Source organism: Panthera pardus, unplaced genomic scaffold (assembly GCF_024362965.1).
Source record: "Panthera pardus isolate Hobbes unplaced genomic scaffold, ASM2436296v1 HiC_scaffold_15, whole genome shotgun sequence".
In the NCBI taxonomy this organism is placed as follows: Eukaryota; Metazoa; Chordata; class Mammalia; order Carnivora; family Felidae; genus Panthera; species Panthera pardus.
The window spans coordinates 80,680,256-80,706,525 of record NW_026526710.1 but is presented as its reverse complement, the minus strand read 5'-3'; the positions used below and the strand labels follow the sequence as shown (position 1 = coordinate 80,706,525).

The 26,270-nt window shown below is 43.0% G+C and overlaps 1 protein-coding gene across 2 annotated transcripts in view; it reads left to right on the top strand.

The window, feature by feature from the left end:
* Nucleotides 1–26,270, top strand: part of CD226 (CD226 molecule) — a 91,221-nt gene that overhangs the window by 3,168 nt on the left and 61,783 nt on the right. The window contains exons 1-3 of one of the 2 annotated variants that reach the window (XM_053902826.1): nucleotides 4,334–5,078; nucleotides 10,778–10,849; nucleotides 11,104–11,442. In XM_053902826.1, coding sequence (XP_053758801.1) covers nucleotides 10,804–10,849; nucleotides 11,104–11,442 — 385 coding nt within the window. In that variant the 5' untranslated portion in view covers nucleotides 4,334–5,078; nucleotides 10,778–10,803. Of the gene's footprint in view, nucleotides 1–4,333; nucleotides 5,079–10,777; nucleotides 10,850–11,103; nucleotides 11,443–26,270 lie in introns of those variants that run through there. The other variant, XM_019432576.2, reaches the window with a different exon arrangement.

The window sequence follows — 26,270 nt, the reverse complement described above, 5'->3', positions numbered from 1 at the left end:
ACTTCTTTCACTAACTCACTCTTTAGCAGGAGAGAATTCAGATGAAAAAGTTCTGTATTTGTGGTATGTATGATTTACTGCTTCTTATTTCAAGCCTGATTGTATTAGACTGGCGACGTGGTTTCTACAGATAGTCTTCCTGTAATGTGGCCAAATACAGGAACGTAACAGATTCCCTCCTGTCCTGTAGAGGTAAACTTGTTTTGAAATCGTTGAAGGGACCCTGGTTTCCATTCAGATTGGCCATCTGGGCCACATAAGGTCACTAAGCCGTATTTATTTTTTAGGTCAGCAACACCTTTAATTCCTAACATTTGTATAAATGCAAGCTTGCCATTTGTTCTAGTTGAATAAGTACCAACATTCTCCAGTGACAGAGTCTTTGGCTAGAGGTGCTCATTGGGATGCCTTGCAGAGTGTTGTGTTTCTGGGTTTGTTAGTGGCATCTGCCTTATTCCCAGGATCTATGTTGGTGAACACATTTTCCTTATTTTCCATTTTCTTATGGTTTGACGTGACTGCCATTTATGATCATGGCAATAATGTCTTCTCATTGGAGAGGTAAAGGGGGGAGATTTTCCAATGTGTAGACCATGATGAACTCATGGCCCACAGGTGCTTAATCCACTGGAGAAATATAGGGCGTTAGAGGAGGTGTGGAGGAGGGTGTTGGCCCAACAAGGCCCCAAGGGGAAAATTCTCTCAGATTTTCTTAGCTTCCCAGCATTTGGCCAGGACTGTGCATCCACCCACCGTTTCACAGCATCAGTGTTCTTCGTTCGTCTAGTCACATTCGAATCTCTACCCCTGAAAATCTGTCATTCTTTGGGTCTGCTTTCGAACTATCAATTCTTATAGGATAAAACACTTTGTTTTAACATTGTAAGCTTTATCATATATTTTAATACCTGGTATGCAAAGTGCCTTGCTTCATTTTTCTTATTGCTAAAAATGCAATTTGCTCTTATGCATTTAAAGCTTTTGCTCATCAAGATCACCTTTATTCTGTGAACACTCATACACACAGACCATGCTAGATGCTGAGGAAAAGCACCTCACTGCCTCCACGGCCTCCACAATCTCTTGTAGAGTGGGGTCAGCAAGAACCTCATGAAGTCTTTCACAGACTGACCTACTCAGAGATGGAAGAGATTAGAAAACTTCAGGTTAATTAACATTTTTTTTTCAATGTGTTTTCCCCAAATTGGATCTCGTTATACAGGAACATAATATATTATCTTTTATTCAAGACTTATGTTACTTCATTAGATATGATATATACATTTTGTATAATTGCTACGTATTCTTGAGGCACACTCACATATATATATATATATATATATATATATATATATATATATACACACATATACATACATATGTACATATATGTGTACTTTTTGCTAGACAAAATAAAGGTGTTGAGTCTTATAAAACGATTTTGCTAGACCCTTTATTTATTGTTTTATCAGTTTTTATTTGATTCTTTTGTATTCTCTAGGTTGACCATCTACAAGTAATAATAAAGTCAAAATAATTCCTCAGTATTTACAATTCTTATTCTTTTTTTTCAACCTATAATATCAGTTGGAACTTCCAGGACAATGTTAGATATTGGCAGTGACAGTGGTCATTCTTGTCGTACTTAGGAATTGAACTGAGCTGCTTCTAGGGTTTTACCATCAAGTCTGGCATTAGTTTCTAACCAGTTTTCCTTATTATGTTAATTAAATTCTAAAACTGCTCTGAGTTTTGCTTTGTTTTGTTTTGTTTTTAATCAGGAAAGGATATTTAAAGCTATCAAGCACCTTTTGGCATTTGCTGGATTAAGTTATATTTTCTTATGTTAATCATAATTGCCATTTGTTTATTGAGAACCCAAGACATTGTTCTGTAGTATCTCTTGCTTCCTCATGGTGCTTTTAACTCATTCTTCTCTTCCCTGTATTTCCTAGACACTACTAGCTCCTTCTAGATGCTGGGCTGGATTCAGGTTCAGTAGCTTTGGTGAGACATCTTTTCAGGTGGTGCTGTTTTCTTCTTGCTTTATCCCCAAATCCCCTGCTATCTATCTGGTTATACCACTTTAGTGAGGTTAGGGTTGATCAGGTATTATTAATCATCAGTATATTTTATTATAAAAAGTTCCCATTAACTTTTCACCTAATGGCTTTAGTATCCAGTAACAATTGTCACAATCTATTATTTTAATAGGAGTGACAAAATAGCAATTAAAAATAATATCTATTATTGTTTTTTCCACTTAGTAGCTGACATTTTTCTATAAAAAGAAACTTAGGTCGCCCTGAAATGCAATTTGTGCAGGAAAAGAAGGATAAACGCTTGCTTTTCCCTTTACTTACCATGTGTTAGAATAATGAGTTGGCGCCCTGGTGACCTCAGATAGGCAGGAGGTAGTTAATGTAATACTCCATCCAGTGATGTGATGACTTTAGCTGTGTTTCCTATTTCTGTCAACAAATGGTAATGTTAAAGAGTATTTTTACTCTTAAACTGTTGAAAGCTCCTTAATAAGGGTCACTAGAAAACACTGCAGGGAGGAATTTTGTTCATCTCTGTGATAGAAGATGTGATAGCGGTAGATAATCTTCATTCTGTCCCACAAATTTGCCCTGTCTTCACCTCCATTTGTTCTCCTGGTTGGAACACTTAGGACAGGTGTTCTCTGGAGGTGTAAGCAGTTTCGTTTGTCCCAGGATGTTTTTATTGCTTATTTTGGGATTCATTGTTGGTCATGTGGTCTTTTAACATCTCCCCTAATTGCTTAGTAAGATTATGTAGCTTCACGTCAAGGAGGGCAATATTGCATTCCTGGCGCCAAGATACTGGGATGCCTATATACCCCAGGAGCAGATACAAGGCTAATTCTTAGGTTCTTTATATTACAAAATTCCAAGAGCCCCAAGAAGGATAAAGAAACCAGAAGTGATGGACCCTACAGAGAAACAAGAAAAGCTGCCTCCATTTTTACTTTCTTAATAATAGCAATAACTTTATGACGGGATATGGGTGAAAGTGAGGATGATGATGGTGATAATGATGCTGGTGATGATGATGGTGTGTGCGTGTTTGCATGTGGGTGATGAATTAGGAAGTAATTATAAAAGATAGAGAAATTTAGGAAAAGTACCTAGCCTGTATAAATCTGGATTTATATGTCTGGGTGTTTGAAAACTGGCAAAACCAGTTTTCAAGCCCATACGTGTAAGTGGCGTCCAATGTTGCAGTGAGCTCTGACATTCGGTGTGATGTGAATCATTTGGGTAGACAGTGACTGTTTTAGCTGATAGGTTTGAGGTTCCATTCAGGGCCCACTGAATCATTTTGAGAAAGAGTTGGCCCCAGTCGGGAACATTTATCTTTGAGTTTGTCCTGCGAACGTCTTTGTGCCCTTTGGATCAAGGCTTCTTTTTGTCTTATTAATTGGAGAAATAGATGAGGCAAAAGAAAAGACCACACACTGGAAACAGGATGGCTTCTGGATTGTGATCAGTGTAGAGACCACCTACTATGAAATTTCATAGGTAGAGTCCATTGCTTCACCTGCTTTCAACAAATATTAATCTAACAGATATGTGCCAGGCACCATGCAAGCCTCAATGGATAGGCTCAACAACACCTCATCCTCAACTTGAAGGGCCTTATTAGGCTCTCAGAAGAAATGCAGCAAATAAATGGACAGTTACAAAGGATGTGATGAGTGATTCAGTAAGGATTATCTGTGAACTCACAGAAGGAGGACTTACCCCGGCATGGGCAACCCCGTAAGGGATGTCTGAGCTGAGGCCTCCCTGTGGGAGGGGGTAAGAGAAGTCAAAGCAAAGGTACCCCATGTGCAAAGCCCCTGCCCTGTCAGAAGGTGTTCCCCAAAATGTACGATACTAGGTGGGTCTGGAGTGGAGGATGGGGGTGAGTGAAGTATAAGACATGAGGTTGGAAAGATGATAGAGATCAATCTTATCCAGCCTGGTAAGTCAGTAAGAAGTTTGGATATTCTTTTGAGGATGGTGAGGTATCCAAGAGAGTGACACGAGTCGGGTGTTTTAGAGGGATTCGTCTGTCCCACAGTACCCGCTCAAAAATCATTTGTGCAATGACAGGCAGCTGTATTTTCTTCTTCCATGCTTTCAGACATGCGTGTGGTCCACAGAAGAGGCCAGACCTGCATGTGTGATGCACAGGGAGACGTGCGGGGCTGGCTGGCCCCCAGGAGTGCCTTTTCCTCTGCAGACGCCAGCCTCCCTGCCCAGTATTTCTGGGAATTACACGAACTCCAGTCCAACCACAGTCCATCTCCATCACTTAGCAAATCAGAAGAGCAAATAAAACTCACCCCGTTTCCCTCTGGAACAACTTAGAACCAATTGCATTTTGAAGACAGAGAAGCTGCTAAACTTGCAGGAAGAGTTGTTAGCAAATGCCAACTTGTGCGGTTCCTGTGTCAGAGTGGGAGATTCAAACACAAAACCGAAAAGAGTATCTAGAAGGTAGGATGGAAACACACCTAGATAGGGGCAGCGATAAGAAGCCTCCTGCACTTCAGAGGCTTCTGAATATGAAGTGCTTTGATTGGCAGGAAAACAAATGGGGAAGAAAAGGCAAAGTAATTAACTGAAAGTTTTCGTGTGTAGTTTCAGGTTAGAACAGAGGATGAGAAACACATCGTTCCCCACGGTAGAATTTTAGGGGGGTGGGGAGGAGAAGGACAGAACTCCACCCGAGTGTGGAGTCAACCTGAAGAGCTACAATGGTAAAGATGCTTCCGGAAGCAGGTGCACTTCTTGGCTAGTTTTAATCCTTCAAAAAGCACTGCTTGGTGAGATAATTAATGCTTTGCTTCAGCCGCACCTGAAGGAGTTTGGTGGCGAGAAGAGGCCAAGAGCTCTGGGCCCAGGGACAGAGCCCCAGCTGTTTCTCCAGTGCCCACCACGCGAGGAGAGCAGCAGACTGCCAGTGGAGAGCAGGGGCGAGGCAAGGAGGGCATGACAAACAGGAAGCCCTTAACCAGAGACACGTCGGGAAAGGAGAGTTAGAGCGAGCAGAACTCACATCTCAAGGTAAGTAACCTCCTAGAAACAAGAGTCTCTGTGGCCGAGTTCACACTTTCAAGGTTAATCTTGTGCAGCGGAACGGAGGCCGTGGGTGACATGATGTAAGTAGCTTCGTCAGGAAAGGAGCTACGGAAAAAGCTGTAATTGGCTGGATGGCTGATGCTCCATGAACCTGTAAATTCAATGATGGGCACAGTGCAGGACGAGGGAGTCAGTGAGGTCCTTTCTCTCAGTGTGTTTCTAGAAGAATTGTATTTGTAGTAGGTTCTGATAGCATGGTTCTTGAGAATCAGAAAAGTGAGCTACTTTTACCAGTGTCTGCACCATTGGGCTTAACCTTCCTTCCTTCAAGCAAGACTAAGCAAGGATGAACTTAAGCAATCAATGCTGCTCTCTAAGTATTTATTACCCTCGGTAGGGGTTGGTGAACTTGTTCCGTCAAGGGTCACATAGTTACTATTTTCAGCTTCGTAGGCCACGCGGTCTCTTTGCAGCTACTCATCAGAGCGCAAAAACGGCCATGGGCGATGTTTAAGCAAGTGAGCAAGGCCAAGTCCAACCAGACTATTGATAAAGGTCAGACAGTAGGCTGGACTCAGCCCCTGAGCCATAGTCGGCAGAACCCTGCCCTGGAAGTTCTCTACTGAAGACAACCTGAGGTCTCTGCTTTGAATGGAAGTGAGTCCTTAACAGACGGTCCCTCGACAGTGACTAACTCCTGGGGTGGCTCTGTGACTTGCCGAAGTCCTAAGGGCATGGTGGGCTGAGGGAAGCCACGCGTCCCTTGTTGGAAAGATTCTCTTACGGAGACGCTTTGAGGCAGGGAGCGGAGCCCTAGACTACAACACTCCTGTCGAAGTCTTGTCGGCACTCTGGGCCTCCCGACAACAAGAACATCCCAACGTCTCAGCTAGAGATGCACAAACCTCACATCCGGGAACAAAAGGGTGGGAACAAAGGACCCCACACGCTCAAAACTCTTCTGAGCCTCAGTCCCTTCTTCTCAAAGTCTAGCACAGACTTTGTGTTGGGCAGACCCCTTGCTCTCCAGCATTGTCAGTAGGTGTCCAAGCAAGTGTGGAACGACAGCAGAGGGGAGTGGCTTCCCCACCACCCACGTCAGGTGTTCCTGCAGGAGATGGGGTGGGTTACCTGCATGGGGAGTTGAGGAGAGACTAGAATCCTCCCAATGATCAGAAAAGGCACAGACGTCGGCGAAAGCAGAACATACTGCAGATGGCGGAAGCAACGAGGCTGCGGAGACAGAGAAGGGTCTGCCCGTGTCGACAGCCCGAGAGAAGGAAACCACATTATCTGAAGGTGGTCACCCCGCCCGGGTCACCCAGGAGCATGCAGTGGAAGGCGGACTTGTGAGATGAACTCATACTTATGTGGTTAGCTGGGACATGTGCGACAGGGGAGGAATCTGGTAATATTTTGATTAATGACTTCCTTGAGGATGAAGCTCTTTTGTACAGAACAGCTCTATTAGAAAGAAAACCTCAAGCCAAAATTCCTTCATAAATCATGCAAAAAATGGCTCGCTACACCACAAAAATAGCTCAAGCACAGTCTCTATTTGTCTTTGGTTAGATGCTGATGAATAGGGCTCGTCCTTAGCCAGCTTGTAACGGCCGAACTCGGCCACAGGTCTTTCTGCGCCTTTCATTCGGATCTGTAGCCTCCGGGTCCCCCGACTTTAGTCACCTCAGAGTGCGAGCGCCCGTCCGCTCTCTCCGCCTCTTGACCAAGTTGGCTTTGGACGCCTTGGGGATGAAGGGGTTACTGCAGGCTATTGTCAGTTCATCCCCCTTTTCTCCTAATGCTCCCAAAGCCCTGATTCTTTGCTGCCGGGGGGCAGGGGGTGGGTGGGGATGGAATTCACTGAGGGTTGTAGGAGCCCGTGAGAGTGGATGATGCTATGTTACATCTAATGTCTTGTAGGATCCCCGGTCAGTAGGTTGTTGGACACATCTGCTGTGTCCCTTTGTCCCTCTTACCTCTCTACCTGCTCCTGTACTAACCTTACCCAATCTTGACCACACACACACCATGTATGTATGTGTATGTGTATATATATAGCATTAATACAAATAATGTTTTGACATTTGGTTAATAAGCACTTAGTGATTCCTTACATCATAAATCACGTATCTGACAACTGGACTGCATTCTGTATCATCTACTTCCATCTGTTGGAAAGTTGTGGCACAGGTGTGCGACAGGGCTCTATTCTCAGCATGTCCCGTGAGGCTCAGTGCGCGTTTGTGGCCCAGGGCGGTTGAGGGGCCACGTGATATCAATGAATGCAAGGCCAACAGCAAAATGTGGTGGTTTCTGGAACTGGAAAGACCTGAGGTGAATCTGGATTCTTGCTGTTCTTATTGAAGTGAAATCCGTACATCCTAAAATTTAAGGGCACAATTGAGTGGCATTTAGTACATTCACCATGTGCTGCAAATACTGTCTTTATCAAGTTCTAACACATTTTTATCATCCCTGAAGAAAACCCCATACCTTATGCCGTCACTCCCCATTTCCTCTCCTTTAAGCCCCAGACAATCATCAATCTGGTTTCTTTCTTTACAAATTTACCTATTCTGGGTATTTTATATAAATGTAATCTTGTAATTTGAGCCTCTTTGTATCTGCCTTCTTTCACTTAGCATGATGTTCTCAAGGTTCATTCATGTCACAACAGGAATCAGTATTTCATTCCTTTTCATGACTGGGTAATATTCCATTGTGTGGATATACCACAATTAGCTTATCCATTCTTCTGTTGCAGGACATTTGGGTCGTTTCCACTTTCCGGCTTTTGTGAATAGAGTTGCTATGAAGTTTGGTGTACAAGTATTTGGGTACTTGTTTTCTGTTTTTTGGGGGGCATAAACCCAGGCGTGAAATTGCTGGGTCATACGGTTATTGTGTTTTAACTTTTTGAGGAACAGGCAAACTGTTTTCCACGGCAGCTGCGCCATTTTACATGCCTACCAGCTGTGCACGGGGAGCTCACCGCTCTACATCCTTGTCGACACTATTATTTTCCTTAGTTTTGATTATAACCATCCTAGTGGGTGGAATGTGGTACCTCTGCGGTTTTCATCTGCATTTTTCTAATGACTTGTGACGCTGAGCATCTTTTCGTGTGTTTGTCGTCCGCTTCTGTATCCTCTTTGGAGAAATGTGTATTCAAGTTTTTGCCCGTTCTTAAATTGGGTTCTTTGTCTTTTTGTTGTTGAGTTGTAAGAGTCTTTTATATATTCTGGATCGTAGACCCTCATCAGAAGTATGATTTGCAGAAATTTTTTCCCATTCTTTAGGTTGTCTTTTCACGTTATTAATAGTAAGAGATACTAAGTATTTTGAACGGGATAGACCATGCAGTGTCTGTCGCGAGATCATTCTAGGTACTGTGTGTGTGTGTGAAGGGACACAGGTCTGTGGCAGCACTTGGTGGGTGCAACAGGGGAGCAGTTAGGAGGACACTTTCTTGAGGGCTTCGGGAATTCTCGGGACTGGGTCTAACTTAGGTTTTATAGCTTTATTTTCTGTCAGTACCTATCAAGAGGAAGTTCTGTAATTAATATTTGATAGATGGAATTAATTTTCTTGACTCAGATATAAATCCTCAATGCTCTTGCCATCTCAATCCATTCTCCACAGGCATCCGGGCTATCTTTCAAAAATGCAAAACTGTCCACATCACTTCCCTCTACAAGATATTTAGTGACTCTGTGTTGCTGTCAGAGTTGTGATTATTTATGCCCTAGACATGCGTCCCAGGGACTGTGCTTGGTGCCAGAGTTACAGATGTAAGCTGGATGCCGTGGCTTCTGATGGCCAGGTTTGAACTCCTCCCTGGGTGTCCAAGATACGTTCAGTCTAGACCTGACATAGTTTTTGTCCCTTTCCCACCCCCTAGACCACAGTCACACCATTTCCTGAAAATGTCCTATGTTGTCACACCTTTATCTCCTTCTCCTCCTTCTCTACTTATAAAGTGTGAGGTTGGAAAGCCCAGAACTGGTGCTTTTTTTTTTTTTTTTTTTTTCCTATGAAACCTTTCTGAATCTATTAGAATGAATTGTTCCCTCTCTGGGCTGTCATAAAACTTGTTCAAATTTGACTTCTATAGAATTATCAGGTTTTATTATAATAGACTACCTCTGCAATCTGTCTGAGCCAATATATTACTGTGTGACTTGAGGGCAGAGACCAAGTCTTTCTCATACTTGCATTTCCAGGGTCTAAGCAGGGTACCTGGCACAGCTCCCTAATATTTTGGACAGATTGGTTTTTCTTTTTTTTTAATTACTTGCAAAACAGAGATACCTCACCTGACTTCATCGCACAGCTGTTATGGGTGCAAATAATACTGTAGATGTGAAAGGTTTTGGCAAATAGAATGCTATGCAAATATAAGGTGGCAGTACACAGTACTATATGTATTCAGCAGAGTTTTGTGCTGCTGATTTCTTGCTTCTTGAAAAAGTTCCCACGTGAGATACTCATGCTGAGCAGTGGACACCTACTGATAGACTTTGGGACTGAACCAGAGGTTCAGAGTTGACCTTAGGCAACATGGTCTTTAGTCATTCATGCTTCCCCTTCTTGCCAATTCTTACCCACCTTCTATTTTGACCCTCATCAGGGCTAAATGCATTCATATAACTCCTCTCATTATAGAGGCAATAATGCATTTTTTTTTGATACTGACATGGATGATAGGTTCCTAACAAGTCCTTAAGAAACCAAACTGATATTTTACATGAAAGGGAAGGGAACAATGATGAACTTAAAAACTCAGTCACATTTTGATATTGTACAGAATTCTATAAGATGTAACCCTTGGGGAAAACTGGGTCAAGCCTACCTGGATCCTCTCTGTACTATCTTTGCAAATTACTGTGACTCTATAACGATTTGAAAATAAAAAGTTAAAAAAAACACCCACAGTGGTAGATTTGTGTCTCTCCTGAGCCACGATACTTTTGTATCTTTAGGGCCTTCCGTGGTCCCTTCGTCACCTCCGAAGCAAATGCCCGAGGTCAAAGAAGAGGTAGAAGTGAAGGGAAGGCCAAACCCAGCAGCAGTCCACACGGGTGGAGCCTTCTAGCTTCTGGAGCCCGAGGCCCCTCCCCCTGCCCTCAGTCTCTGCTCCAATGTCAAGTTCTCAGTAAAGACTTCCTGGGCCTTCCTGTCTAAAAGGGTAACACTCCCACCCGCCTTGGCTTATCCCCACTTTCCTGCTTTGTTTTCCCTCATGCACTCACCACCTATAACTTACATATTCTACTTTTTTATTTCAGTTTCTGTCTCCTCCCACTAGAATGTAAGTTCCATGATGGCAAGGACTTTTTTTTTTTTTTTTTTTTTTTTTTTTTTAATTTACTGTTGTATCCTTATTGCCTAGAGCAGAGTTTGGGAAAGAGAAAGCCCTCAGCCACTCTCTGATTTGTTCAATGAATGAATCTTTGTAGAAATTAAAAGCTTGAAAATAAGCTATTTCCCCGAGAGAGAAGTGATTCAAATCTGCTCATCCCTTGTGCGAGAGCAAACCTGACTTTGAAGCTAAGACCTTTTTCCTGTGTTACACTTCAGAAAAAGAAGACACTAGTGATAATATCTGAGAGGAAGGAAGCAGTGTATCGTGCCGGGCCTCTGCCTGTAACATTATAAAAATTGTCTTTTTTTTTTAATAGACCAGTCTCCCAAACGGTTTCCAGAGATGGATTATCTTGCTTTCTTCTTGGCTCTTGTTCACATATACAGAGGTAAAGATAATGTCTTCATTTAAAAAATTTACTTCTTTTTTAGTCTTATGGCATGGCATGTTTAGAATTTATAATGCTCTTTATTCGGCTCAGATAATTTCTCACTTGGTTCAGGAAACCTACAAGTTAAGTTAGAAACTGTTAGCCATTTGCTATCTTGCTAGGTCTTAGAAAGCTTAGAATAAGCTTTAGGGATCTATTTGGTGTTTTAATTATCAAGCCTAACTGAATAAATGTGATGTTGTGCGTTTCAGCTCTATGTGAAGAGATGTTCTGGGACACGACTGTTAAACTGGCTGAGAATATGAGTCTAGAATGTGTGTACTCATCACTGGACACCTTAACCCAGATGGAGTGGTTCAAGATCAATACCACGGACAGAGAGTCCATAGCCATATTCAGCCCTGCCTATGGTGTGATTATAAGAACACCCTATGCTGATAGGGTTTACTTCTTAAATTCTACCATGGCTGCTAATGATATGACCCTGACCTTCCACAATGTCTCTGAGGCTGATGTTGGCTACTACTCCTGTTTACTTCATACTTTCCCATATGGGCATTGGGAAAAGGTGATCCGGGTGGTTGCATCAGGTAAGTGGACATTTTATTTACCCGTTTACCCATCTACAGCATTTGATTCCTAAAGCCCAAGTAGAAGCTATGAAATGCTTTATCATGTTTTCATGGTATTTTCCAATTTCACTTCTAGATCTTATGATATCGTTGCTCTAAAGAAATTCTGTGAATTAATTTCATCTTTGTTCATGTGCTATCATTTCTGAGTAGAATAAAACCTCACAGATTTGGGTGTATTCGGGGAAAAGCTCAGGTTTGTACTGTCTCAGCCATGACTCAAGCCTAGATTTAACTGACGTTGGCAACGTTTGGGTTCGGCAGCCGGGCACCTCCCCTTCTGCACGTCTTTCCAGCAATGGGATGCGGCTTCCTTCCACCAGGCACTCCGAGCTGGCTTCAAACCCTTTCTGTAACACCAAATCTAGACTTATTAGTGAATCTGAGCAGAGTTCATACGCTGGCGTCATTTTTAGCTTCATGCAAATTCCACAAGAGAGGACCCGTCAGAAATTGTGAAGTGTCATTTCAGAAAGAATCGAACGATCTCTTGGATATTTTCTGCTGTGTCTGTCAGGGTCTGTGGTTTGGTGCGTGGTGAGTTGATCCTTCGAGTAATAGCCACATGGATTGGGTGTGCTATATGAGAAAAACGTGGGTTTCCTAGCCTTTGCTTTCTATATGACCTTATGTTAGCTGTTCGATCCCTCTGAATCTCAGGCTTCTGAATAGCAAACTGAGTTAATAATACCATTCTCTTTGTTGAATGCCTTAGGGTTCCTATGGTTAAAGAACTTGGCCTATGGTAGTCAGGGAATGGTAGGTATTATTATTGTAACTATGATTATTTCCTGTGTTTTTGATACAAAATAACTATGAAATTTTCAGATGCCAGCAATAGTCTAGGGAAGGAAATAGTTTGGAACTCTGTGTTTCTTGTCTGGGGCCTCTAAAATTATATCCCAAGTGGACATTCAGCAGAACACATTATGTGACATCTGCTAGAGTGCTTTCTTTTTAAGGGATGCATATTACAAAAGAACAATTTATGATATTGTGTAAGGGATAGCAAATGGTCGGAAGGTAAGAAAATTTCCCATGTGATAGTTTTTTTTCTCTGTAGCTGTAGCTAAGCTTAAAAATGGTTTCGTGTGCACAAGTGAAGCTTACAGAGTGTCTATTAGCAAAATCTCTTTAGTGAAAGACTTGCCACTGAACTCCTCATTCGCTTAGCAGTCAGGTGTGAAGTCCTGCCAGCCAGTTTTTAGTGCATCCACCACTTTTGATGAGCAATGAGAGAGTTGGAGTAGCTCTACTCTTAAAGGAAAGGGAGCTACTGGGTACCCGGCTGGAGCCACCGAGGCCAGAACGAGATGGGATCCCCCCACCCTGCGTGTGGCAAGCTTTTGCAGTTCGGGTCCCAGATCAGGTATCCCAGTTTCTGTCAAGGAATAATCAATGCAAAACAGGTAGACTAGAGGCTCCCGGGTGGCTCAATCGGTTAAGTGTCTGACTTCGGCTCAGGTCGTGATCTCAGGGTTTGTGAGTTCGAGCCCCGCATCGGGCTCACTGCTGTCAGCACAGAGCCTGCTTCGGATCCTCTGTCTCTCCCTCTCTCTCTCTCTGCCCCTCCCCTGCTCTCTCTCTCTCTTGCTCTCAAAAGTAAATAAACATTAAAAAAGAAAAAGGTAGAACAATGGTCACCAAGCACGGGGAGGTGGGGAAATAGGGAGCAGTTGTCAGAGGATACCAAGTTGCAGGTACGTAGGACAACTCCACCTAGAGATCTAGGTGCCCATGAAGATGGCAGTTAATAATATTGGACTGAATACTGGACATTTCCTAAGAGAGTAGATTTCAGGTGCTCTCACCACAGAAAATGGTAACTGTGAGAAGATACGTAAATTAGTTTGATTATAGCAGTCGTTGCATGCTGTTCACATATGTTCATCCAATCACTGTGTCGCGTGCCTTAAATATATAGAATAGTAATTTGAAAAGAAAAACACCAACAGCCAGTTTGGCCTCTTCTGAAAGTTTAGGACAGAGGCTAGAGCTCAGATGTGGAGAACTAAGTTGTGATTGCCAGACCAAGATAGGGTTTTTAGTGTCTGTCATGTGTGAACAGTTTCGGCAATACTTTTCCTCCTTTTATCATCCAGATATATCGCTCCTGCTACTTTTGTGAGGTTAGGAAAAGGCAGGTCTTTGCCTTCTCGGGCTTTTTCAAACATAATGCTAGGATTCTCAGTCAATCACTGGTGAAAGAAAGGAGTACCCACCTATCCACCTGGTTGAATTCTTCATGATGGTTTCCTTTTTTTTTTTTTAATGTTTATTTATTTTGAGAGAGAGAGGCAGGGAGGGAGGGAGAGAGAGAGAGAGAGAGAGAGAGAGAGAGAAGCACAAGCAGGGGAAGGGCAGAGAGAGAGAGAATCCCGAGCAGGCCGTCAGCATGGAGCTCAACACGGGGCTTGAAATCATGAATCATGAGATTCATGACCTGAGCTGAAATCAAGAGTCGGATGCTTAACCGACTGAGCCACCCAGGTGCCCCTTCATTTTTTTAAAACTAAAAATGATAGTGAATTTAAAAAATATAGTAGCCGTATTTCAAAGTTAACCTTATATGTACTTAAAGTCTTCCGTGTGTGTTTTATTAACATCGTATCAGGACCTACAAGTATTGCACACATGTGTAATATAAAGAGAGAGTTGATGATCTACCTAACAATACAAGGTTGGACTTGGAATCCAGAAATCCCAATTTGTATAATAGGTTGTAAGAACTTCAAAAGGATAAAGGAATTGAACCACATGCTTTCTTTAAAAAAAATTTTTTTTAAATGTTTGTCTATTTTTGAGAGAGACAGACAGAGTGCAGCAGGGGAGGGGCAGAGCGAGAGGGAGACTCAGAACCGGAAGCAGGCTCCAGGCTCTGAGCTGTCAGCACAGAGCCCGACGCGGGGCTTGAACTCACAAGCTTCGATATCATGACCTGAGTGGAAGTCGGATGCTTAACCAACCAAGTGAGCCACCCAGGCGCCCCGAACCACATGCTTTGTATATATACTAATTTCTTCTCTTTGCTGATCACTTGCTGTCTATGAGGAATTTGGCCGATATCTTCTCATTTAACCCCACTGCACACTTGGATGTGGACATAACCTTGATTTTACAGGCGAGGACTTGAAAGGTGGTGAGGTCTAATATCTGCCCAAGTTCTCAGACTTTGTAGTGTCCCACTGGATAAAGTTGTAGTGAGAGGACAGAAGATGATGGTGTGGGGGGTCATGGAGTCCTCTGGGCCCTCCAATGAGGAGACATCAACCATGGTACATCCTTGCTGCCCCAGCCCCCACCGGGGGCTTTCAGCCCAGAGCTGAAGAGCAAATTGGACATCTTATCTGGATAAATGGTACTGTTAATGCCAATTTGTGTTAAAATGTGTGTTAACTTCACAACCAGCATTTTTCAACTGGTAACCGACTTAGAGAATTTAATGGTAAGAATGGCTGTATTTATTTTACTGCTTCAAGGGAAAAGATGCTGAGGTGGCTGGGGAGGTAACCTTTCGAAGGCATCCCTTTCACAGCAGAGTTGGTGGTGGAGGTGGGATCAAGCAGAAAATCACTGCACTCTGTGTGTCTCTGGCCTCGCTGGTCCGTTCAAGAGAATGTAGTTACATTTATGGAAATGCCCCCCCCCAGAGGGTGGCCCTCCCCCAGTATTCCACCACCTAACTTTCATTGGGTGCCTCCTGGGTAGGAAACAAATGCCCTCTCCTTTAATGCTCATGAGACACCATGGCAGAGGTCGTGTGTTCCCGTCATGCAGCCGGAGAAAGTGCGGCTCCGGGTCACTCACCACCTCGAGGTTGCTGAGCATCAGGTGGAAGCAGCTGATGTCTGTGAGGTGCCAGGAATGAGACGAGAAGGAGCTTGAGTCCAGCAGGGTGATGAGGAGGCTCAAGAATCAAGTGCCGGGCCCTGACGACTTGGAAGGATTTTTTGTAAGAGAGAGAGACGGGTGAGGGAAGGAGGAAAAATGGAGAGGGGGGTATCTTAGGAGTGCTGACAGCACGGAGATGGCACCGGGGGAGTTGAACACCCAGGTAGGAAGAGGGCAGGCACCTGTTTGACCAAGCACAGAGCCCCAGCGGGAGGTTGCTCCCACCCTGGGCTGGCCACCCCTCACTGCCGCGAGACGTAGGCTAGAGGAAGAAACAGGGATGCCCACACCAGCAAAGGGGCTCAGCGTGTGATGCGCTGGGGTCCCAAGGAATGTTTTGGACCATAGGTTCTAAGTTGAAAAAGAGACTTGAAGCCCCCGGAGCAGCAGAATGTCAGGCAGAGCCCAGGAAGTTTGGTCAGCCCAGGTCTTGCTGTGCCTAAGGGAGTCTGAACTTCATTCTGTAATGTAGACCATGGGAAGCTACTGAACATTTTTCACAGGGAGACACATAATAAACCAGTTCTTTTTTTTTTTTTTCACCACCTGCAAGATTAAGTTAGTTGTAGCTTCTAGGAGGGGAGGAGTGTAAGGTCACGTGAACAAGTAGTATTCTACTGATTGGAACACTTATCCATTGCCAGTAGGAGTGTAAATTAGTATATCTATTGTATTATGAGTGCTGGTAATATTCAGGTTCTCCTGAGAAACAGAACCGACAGGATGCGTATGTAGATAGAGATTTTTTGACATGGAATTGGCTCCTGTGATTATGGAGACTGGCAAGACGGAGTCCACAGGGTGGGCCAGCAGGCTGGGGCACCAGGAGAGAGAATAGCATGGATGAAGTCAGAAGGCAGTCTGCTGGAGATTTCCCTCTTACCTGGGGAAGTGAGTCTTTATGTCCTATTCAGGCCTTCAACTGATTGGATGATGCCCACCCACATTATAAAAGGGCATCTGTTTACTCAGAGTTCACCAATTTAAATGTTAATCTCATCCCAAAACACCCTACAAATTAACGTATGAAATTTACTATCACATCTACTTCAGAAAATGATACAGCATTAGCTAAAGAATCCCATGTCCTATGATCTGATAATTTCACTCTGTTAGATGTCCTAGGGATTGTCCACATACAGGAGAGATGCCTGCAATGTTTGTAGTGGCAGTGATTGTAATAGCAAAAAAAAGTGCATGATCACTATACTAAATTCACCAACGGAGATGAATCTTGGGAATATCTTGTTGAAAAAACAAGCAAGTAACAGCAAGTTACATAAGATACGATTTCTTTCCTGTAAAGTTTAGAAGCATGCAAAAATGAACAAAATGTTACTTACAGATATAAACATGCATGGTAGTGCTGTAAGGAAAAGCAGAACTCAAAAACATGGACAGCAAGGGGCAGAACTGGTAAGGGCCACACAGGTCTTCAAAATTCAGAGTTAAGAGGTTTTTCTTACACAGGTGTTTTATTTCGCACTTCTCTCAAAAATTTTTTTGGAAATTTCTTTATATCTATTGAATTTCTAATATAAACAGTAGAAAAGGATGCGATTGCAATTTTTAAACAGTTCAAAGATAATTAAGTTACAGAGGAGATCCTCATTCTGATTTGGCATGGAGGTCAGGAAGAGGGAAAACAATGTTTCCAAATTTTTATGATTGAGGGACTGAAAAATAATCATTTCTTTAAAAAGATGGGGAATTAGGAGACCGACTTTGCTTGGAAGAGGGGGAAAAGGTCTAGTTTCAGATGCACAGAGTTGTAAAGTAGGCTGTGACCAGCTAACAGTTGAAATCATGGAATGGCAAACCAGAAGGAAGCTTCGGATTGAAAATACCAATTTTGGAGTCATTTGGATGCTCAGCCGGCACTTGTGAAGAAGACGGTGACTGAAGCAAGTCCTAATGGTTGCCATGGCTTTCAGGGCTGACCACGTTGAAGTGAGGGGAAGCATTCATGCTAAGAATAGAGCGGCCATGGGGAGAGGAAGGAAAGGAGGGGCAGGGAGAAGGGAGATGCCAGGTAGGTGAATTATTGTGCAAGCACAGCACAGGTTTAACTGCCTTCGTTCGCATTTATAGGCGGGGTTCATTTTCTAGTGCTTAGTGTTGGCTGTATCCCCTGGTTTTCACTCTGACTTCCCACGCTCCAGCCCCTATCTCAACTTGGGCACAGAGATGTGCCTTACTCTCTCCTTTTAAGGGTTACACTTTTTCCTGGGCTATGGAGACTCCCTGTGTGTCGCCCACGCTGTCTTCAAAGGCTCTGTCTCTACTCTCTTCAAGGCCAGGTGTCCACTCAGGACCTCGAAGCTGACAGAACAGCCACACTTGTCTTGCATTCTCACATAATGTTTCGGCTAGTGGCGCTAGAGGGGAGAAGGGGCTCTTTTAATACTGGGGACTCCAGAACCCATGGCAGTACCAAGAAATTCCTAATGTGAGGGATTCTAAAGACCATGCCAGCCTCTATTCTGATTGGCCTTAGGCCGACCCAGAATCATCATCAATATATCTTTCCTCTGGCTACTTGTCTGTTTTCTAACATTGGGGTGATGTCAGGATTTAATTTTATTTACAGCTGGAAAGGGGAAGTGCCCCAGACTTGGCTTGTGTGAATGTGTGTGCTGACTTGTGGGACTGAGTTTATTTATTCTTCAGCTCACACATCAAGTCTTTATTGAGAACCTACTATACTCGTGTTAATGTCTGTGGTTTAGAAGCCAGAAAGACATGGAACTTAGCTCTAAGTAGTATGCAGAGTACTAGGGGAGATAAAAGCTATGTTTGGCAAATTAAAGAGTGAGTGCCAATGTAGTTCAGAAGATAGAATTTACTTTTTGCCAGGAAATTCAGGATAGAGTCCCTGAAAAGGGAGCATCTGAAGTTAACCTTGAAGGCGTTAAGTTAGAATATTTGAACATGGAGGTAGGAGGAATAACATTTCAGGAAAACTGTTTTAAATATTATCTACAAAATAGATATCTTTGGCTCTACTTTGACTACTTTGCAAGGTAGTTTTCATTTTCTGAAAAAGACTCTAACAGCAATACCAGCAACAATAACAGTAACAGCCAAACCTTTCAAATTGAGCCAACATGATCGACTCTGATCAATAATTAGCACAGTTTATTCTGATTTACAATTTGTGGCTTGGTTTATTTCCACATGTTGACTTAATGCTTCGAAAGGCTTAGGAACCTACATATATGATGCAATTATATTTTATAGCCTATCCTAAGATATTCGCACACTTGGATTTCAGCTTTGGTTTTATCGATCCCAAATTCAGGAGGCAGGAAGAAAATGTATGAAAGCAGCACTGTCTTGTTTATTAGTGACAGGTGCAGAGTGGTAGAGGGAAGGCTTGGTCTGAAGGTTACTTTTGCTTGTCAAAGAAGGTTCCAGACAGGGCTGAGCAGGCCACGGGAGGAGAGGCTTTCTTGCTCTCCTGTGACAAGGGTCACCAGTGCTTGCCAGCATGTTTTGTCCTAGAGTGGACTGTGAATTCTCTCAGAGAGCTTTGCCCATCAAATGCATGTCTATCACTTTGAAGCTGGTGGTTTTGTTTTGTTTTTTTAATGGGATGGAGAAATTAAAAAAAAAAGTTTCAAATCTACTCCTTAAAGAATTAAGACATGAAGTCTCTCAAGGTACATTCTTACAAGCTCAGAAATAAATTATGGAAGTTTTCTTGGATACATGTACACACACACACACACACATAGGGAATAAAAAATGTTTCTATAAACTGTTACATTTCAGCAGTTTTTCATTTAGGAAAGAAAAAAAATATATTCAATGGTACCTGTAAGAAATAGTCAACTGATGAAACAGAAACATTTTAAAGGCTTAGAAATCTCCCTCCTTAATAAAATAAAATAAAATAAAATAAAATAAAATAAAATAAAATAAAACAGAACATAGAGAAGCAGATGATAAAGAACATTTTTAAGACTCGCAAAAGCAAGTTATGGTCGCTGAACTTCTCAAGGGTGAAATTAATGGGAATCTGAAAGTGGAATACTTACCGGAACCCATGCCGACGTTGTTTTTGTTGATTTTCTTTCCATTTGTTAAGCCAGGGAAGACCATGCTTGGGAGCACATATCACCATCCGATGCAACTTGGGCTTCTGGGGAAAAGCTCTGTATCAAAAATCAAAAAGAGAGGGGTCGGGGGAAAGGTAGGGTGGAAGAAAAACCAAACCCTGAAAACAAGACAATGCTGGATTGATAAACAATTAGATTTGACAATAAATGGCTGAAAAAGTGTAAGACACAGGCCCAGGCGCACATTTGGGGTTTGTGAGAACACTGTCTTCTGTTTGTCCATCTCAACGCAGAGGCCTCTCTCCTCCTCTGCCCAGTCTTTTAATTTTATTTTTATCTTAGAGAGAGAGTGAGAGCATGCGAGAGAGCACACGAGTGAGGGAGAAGGGCAGAGAGAAGGGGGAAGGGGAGAGAGAATCGCAAGCAAGGCTTCATGCTCAGTACAGAGCCTGACACGGCGCTCGATCCCATGACCCTGGGATCATGACCTGAGCCAAAATCAAGAGTCGGGCACTCAACCGGCTGAGCCACCCGGGTGCCCCTGTATGCCTGGTCTTTGACACGTGTCCTCTGTGGCAACGTCCAGAAGAAAACTTTTACTCTAGGCATACTGGAAAATGTACTCAGGCAATCCAGAGCAGGGGAGTGAAACTGGCTGTGATCTTCTCAGCTGTTTATGACATCAACCCCACCCTTCTTTGGGTAGATATTTTTATTTCCAAGATGACCGTAGGGCAGGGGTGGGTATTTGGCTGAACTGTCTGAAGGGAATGAGCTACAGCTGAAGTTTAGGAACAACTTTGCCCCGCGGCTCTCGAAGACTTTATTAGTGGAGGTGGAGGTTGTTTAGGGCTCTGGTTCCCCTTCTTTAACTTCCAGCGATCTGGACAGCTCTCCCCTGTCTACCACCACTGCTGGCTCCCCAGCGCCCAAGGTGGTGCCACTTCAGTATCTGGACCGCATTTCCTCTTCAGAGTGGGTGCCGGTGGGTGTGGGTGCCGGTGTCGGGCGGGGACTGTGGTTCATGTGTGAGTAAGAGCTGTCCAAGTAACTGGAACACTCTCAGCCCACACATGTCAGTCGAGACTCGTCCCCTGCCCTGAACCATCTCAGCTTCTGTATTCTTTCTTAAAATTCCTCTCATCGAAGGTTGAAGGCCATAGAAATCAAGCCTTGTTCTCCAGCACTTTCTCCCCGAAACTTCTCTAGGATTAGCGGGTTTGTGTCAGTGAACCTTCCAAGAGACCTTACGGGAATTTGCCCGTTGACAAATCACAGTACGTACCGACTGAGAGGAAAATGATATTTTTGCATCTCGTAAGATAAAAATGTTGGATTTTTAGATATTTAAAAACAAAACAAAAAGAAAAGAGGTCCAGGAAAAGGAAGAAGAGTAAAACTCTGAGCTGAGCAGAGGCTTGGGGGCTCCTCTGTCTTTCCCTGTGAGCGAATGCTAACCTGTGCCAGGTTTTTTGTTTTGTTTTGTTTTTTTGTTTCTTTTTTTTTGAGCATTGAGAAAAGAACACTGGGTTTCCAAGCTATGCTCTCTGTTGCAGGTTTTTGTTTTTGTTTGGTTTTATAGGATTGGGGGTTGCAGGCAGGATGGCTTTTCCTTTCCTAGGAGAAAATTTGTGAAGACGTTTAAGGTTTTGAAACCATTAAGAATTTTAAGACTATCAAGTCAATCCTTCAGGGATCAGTGCAAAATTACTCCCCCAGGCAATATCTCTTCCACTTACTCCACCATAGTTTTAATTAAATAACTCAGCTGATGGGGCTTTTGGCACTTCCCATGAGAGATCATTCACATTCCAATAAATCTCACTGTGAGAAAATTTCCCCTGACTTCAGCTATTTAACCAACTCACATTTTCAAAAGCAGTCTTCTTCACAATGTGCCCAGAGAGAAAGGCCCCTGTCCCATTGAAGATTCTTACAAAAAGCTTTCTAAGGATGGAGCTCTGATATGTAATATTCACATTTAATAGTGCTGTAAATAGCTCACTTGCGTCATACCTTCTGATTTTAGTTGGATGATGATTGTGGCCAATACGAATGAAGTCTGGGCATGAGTTCTGTGAGCATTTATGTGCACCACTTAGCTGGGAGAATACTTAAGAAACGTAATGTTCTCATTTCAGCAGACCAGCTCTTAAGAACATGTTTGTCCCCTTTCTTGGCAGGCAACATGAAATGCTGCATGCTACCAACACTGACATCTCCAGAATAGTTTAGGGAAGGAGTGTGTGTGTGTGCGTGTGTGTGTGTGTGTGTGTGTGTGTGTGTGTGTATTCTTTGTGTATAGGATAGTTTCCTTCCTGGCATATAAAGAACCCAAACCTTCAGAAAGTTTTAGGTCATCCACTTAATTCATTCCACTAATGGATAGAGTACATTTACTTCTTTTTAAACTGGATGCTACAATTGGAAGCATATCATTTTTCATCTGAAGAATAGCCAAGGAATTCAACTAGTATCTCTGAGACAGAGCTTGGGGACATTAGAGTGTGTCCCCAGATGAGACCATTATGTCTGTCCCATTGGCTTATGACATCATAGGTCTCAAAATATCTCTTTATGGTATTACAAGAAACACAGTTGCTCATGTAAATAAGTAAATAAAGAACATTTATTTAACAGTTAAATACTATGTTACTTCTATTTTTCTTAAATCCTAGAAATGGTTCCTAAAAGAATAAACATTAAATGAGATGGAAAAATTTATAGTTGCTGGCATTGTGTTTGAGTTGATACAGTTTTTGAATTTTTATTCTTAACACCAATCTGACTTACGTTTTCAGTGAAAATAGCAGAGTTGAAGCAAAGGGCAAATTATTAAAATTTGTTGCTCATATGACACTTTGAGATATTAAAATCTCTGTTATTGGATGAATATTTGATGATGGTAGTTTTAAAAATTGTGTAAACCCTTTCTAAATCTATTTAATAGAGATTTACTGTATGCTATGAGGAGAAGAAATGAGTAAGGTCTTTGTTTTCGAGACACTTATAACCTAACAGGGGAAGTATGTATATACATTACGGTGACTCAGTCACCCTAATGCAATGTGGAACTTGTTAAGTGGCATAGAACAATGTTCAGGGAGTTGAGAGGTGGCAGAGATGACTGCCAGTTTGGGGGTACCATGAAAGCATCCGCACCAGACTGGAAATCCAGGTATGATTCTGGAAGGATAATGTGCCATAAAAATCATCACATAATGAAAATGGTCTTTGCATTTGGAACAGATGAAAAATGCTTTTGGCCACAGGCTTAGGGCAAGGGAAGTTAAGGTTTGGACTTCACTTGGTGGCTAGTAAAGTTTTCAAGTAGTGGAAGGCATATGTCAGTCACGATTGCAGTCATGATTTGGAACCATTACTCTAGCAACTGCATATGGGATGATTTAGAGGCAGGAAAAAAAGCAAAAGGAAAGACTAGAAAATAGGCAAGACAGAGAGAAAGGGATCCTTCAGTCCTGACATAAAGCAGGGGCACCACCAGCAGTGTATGGCCAACCAATGGAATCTTCACAACCACCCCCTCTGCCCCCATGCCTCAAGTTCCATCTTCCCATGGCCTGTCTCTTTCATTCAATAAATATTTATTGGATGTCCACTATGTGCTGGGGGCTGTGTGGGATTGAGGGGACATAGGGGGAATGTTCTAGTCTCTGAAATCAAGGCTCATGTAGAATGCCACGTGATGCTTCCTACAAGGCAGGTGCATAGGACAGGTGTTGGTGATGTCAGGATGGTGGTGGAGCTGGTATGTGTGTGTTAGAAGATGGCAGTTGACAGGGAAAGGGGGTCCTTCAGGAGGCGTCAGAGGGCAAAAGATGCTTGAGCTTACTCATGAGGGAAGATGAGAAACTTCTAGGTTGATGAATGGTTGTGCTGTTAGCAGGGTGGCATTCTTGCTTGAGGGAAACCATGCTAATGGCTCAAAAAAAAGTGAGACCGGTGTGCTAGGGAACTGTAGGATGCTGAGTAAAATGGGTGTGTAAATTTGTTGAAATGGGCAGTGGAGCCAGGTGGTGAGTTAGGAGGGGCAGATAGCAGAGACAGAGAATTTGAGGTATGATCAGCAAGGGCTCCAGATTGTGGCTGGCTTGGAATTATATTTGCCTAACAAGACCTCATTATTATTTAGGATGCATTTTCCTTGAAGTGGGGTTGGGGTGAGAGCTAAAGTCCCCTAGTTGCATTTTGATGTCACTACTGCCACCATTTTAAGGTGTTTTGACTTTATTCTTTAGGTAATGGGGAGCCATTAGGTGAATGGTTTGCAATCTAGCAAGAGAACCCGAGAGGATTCTAAGGGGGGACTGGAAGCAAGGCAAAAGTGAGGAGAGATTAGTAGGGAGGCTGTTATGGGCTGAGCTGTGTCCCCCAGATTCATATGTTGAAGTCCAGACTCTCAGTGCCTCAGAATGTGACTCTATTTGGAAATGGGGTCTTCAAAGAGGTAATTGAATTAAAGTGAGGTCATTAGAGTGGGTCCCAACCTAATGTGACTGGTATCCTTGGAAGGAGAGAAGATTAGGAGACAGACACACCCAGAGGCGAGAGCATGTGAAGACACAGGGAGAAAAGGGCCATCTGCAGGCCAAGAAGAGCAGCCTCACAGAATCAACCCTGCCAACATCTTGGTCTTGGACTTCCAGATATATGTTGCTGAAGCCCCCCAGTCTGTGAGCAAACAAATACAGAGGCCGTAGTAATAGGTCAGACCAGAGAGGAAGAGGAATTCAACTAAGGCAGTGGTATTGGGGATGACGCAAAGAGGGGATATATTCTTCCAATGAAATTTTCATTATTTTCATTGACCCCCTCCCAAAGATTCAGAATTTATATTTAAAAACTACTACAGTGGCCAGGACTTTGGCTCAGAAATTGCTGGAGCCCTGTTCCCCTTGCCTGCTTGGTTTATTAGGACTTTGTTCATTAGCCACTCCTGGTTCTCGCAGTCTTTCTACACTCATTTGTTCTTCTCGATACACACCCTTATCATCTCCTCCAGAATTGGCACACGTAGTTTTTCTATCATCTATGCCTGATATTCTAATATCGAAGTGGCTCTATTTCTACCATTTTTTTTTCCTGCTGCCTATTATCCATCTCATCCCTTTACATTCTTATGCTCTTGGTTCGCTTTGACTATGTGCTGCTCATAGCTCTTTATACACCATTTCCGGGAGTTCTCTGAGACTAGAATGAAGGGGTCTTCATTCACAGAGGAGGTGAGTCCTGGTGTTAGAGTAGGCAGTTAGGTTCTAACAGGGTACCTGGAGGTCAGCAACGAGGAAGTCATGGTCAGCTATCAGGAAAGTCAGAGACCTACCCTGGCATCATACTGCAAGAAGCTGGATCAAACCAGATAGGCCCAAGATGGCGGGTTCTCTGACAGGAAATCCCTGACCAAATCAGAAGAACAAGCTAGGAACTTTGCTTCTCACCCCGAGGGTTAAATCTTCCGCCCCCTAGTTAACAACTGTCAATAAAAGATAGAAACCCAACCCCCTGGGCGTGCAGTTCGCTCCTTCTCCTGAGCTCACCTGCTCTCATATCCCACGAGTGTACTTTTCACTTTTATCAACTTCTCCTGCTTGTGTGACTCATCCGCTGTGCTGTGTATCTGTCCTTGAATTCCTTCTCATGACAAGACCAAACACCTTCAGTGACTCCTTTGACTCTGGCTAGGTTGAGGCCCCAGAGGCCAGGGTCTTCACAGGTCATCCAAGGACACTGGATTGCTTTAAATTTGGGCTCTTTGGAGAACCAATGCTCTAGGAATTAAGATTAAAGATCCACATGGGAACTGACTTTGTTTACAGCTCTACTCAAGGATTTTCCTTCTTTGTTTTTGTCTCCCCGAGGTGCAGGTGGGGTCAGGTTTACTTCTAGTTCATTTGTGCCCTGAGACATCTCAACAGGAGGAGGGGCTTCTCTTCACTTCCCCACCTCAGGTAGACCCTGTGCTGTGTTGTGGGAGGCTCGATATCAGAGTTCAAGTTTGCTTAGCTTGACAAAGTGTGTCCAGGGCAAAAGTGGCTTGCTTCCATGTTCTTATTTCTCACTGTAGTTTGTCCTATTGATTCCTATGTTGTCAAATATTTGATGCTTATAATATTTTTCAAATAGTTCATCCTACGTATTTAGTTGTTTTTAATAGGAATTTTAGTGTTAATAATGGAGCCTGATATTTCATTAGAAATGGAAGTATCCACATTTCTAAAACATAAATCTACTCTTTCCCATCTGGAAAGATCACCAAATCTGCCTCTCATTTGAGTCAATAATCCCACTTCTCAAAAATATGAGTCATCCTTTATACTTTCTTTTCTCTCCTTCCTCACATCTCAGTGACTCAACTTTCAAAATAAGTGTATTATTAAGTACTATAAAGTATTATAAAGTACTATTATCTCTCACCTCTCTCTATGTTTTTAAAAAAATTATTCATCATCTAGGTGTTTTTACCTGAAAGTCTGATCTGAGTAACACAGCCCATCATCTTCCTAGAAATACAATATCTGTTGCCCTAGTTTTTTGGACTCTCTTCTGGACCTGGCAGAACTGTGCTTCCACTTGTCTGGTGCTTTGAGTGCAGTGAAGAGGTGCCTGACCTCCTTCCTTCCTACGTCCAGATGCAGAGGGAGACAGTCTTCTCAGGCTCCAGGTTCTGGGAATCGGCTCAGACAACAGACTGTAGAGCAGGAGAGTTGAGAACTGGATAGGATTTCATTATAGACTGGGAGTTGTGTAAGAAGTAGAAGAAGGATTCAAGAATGGTACCAAGTCTTTACTTGGGGTCCTGGGTGGCTAGTGATG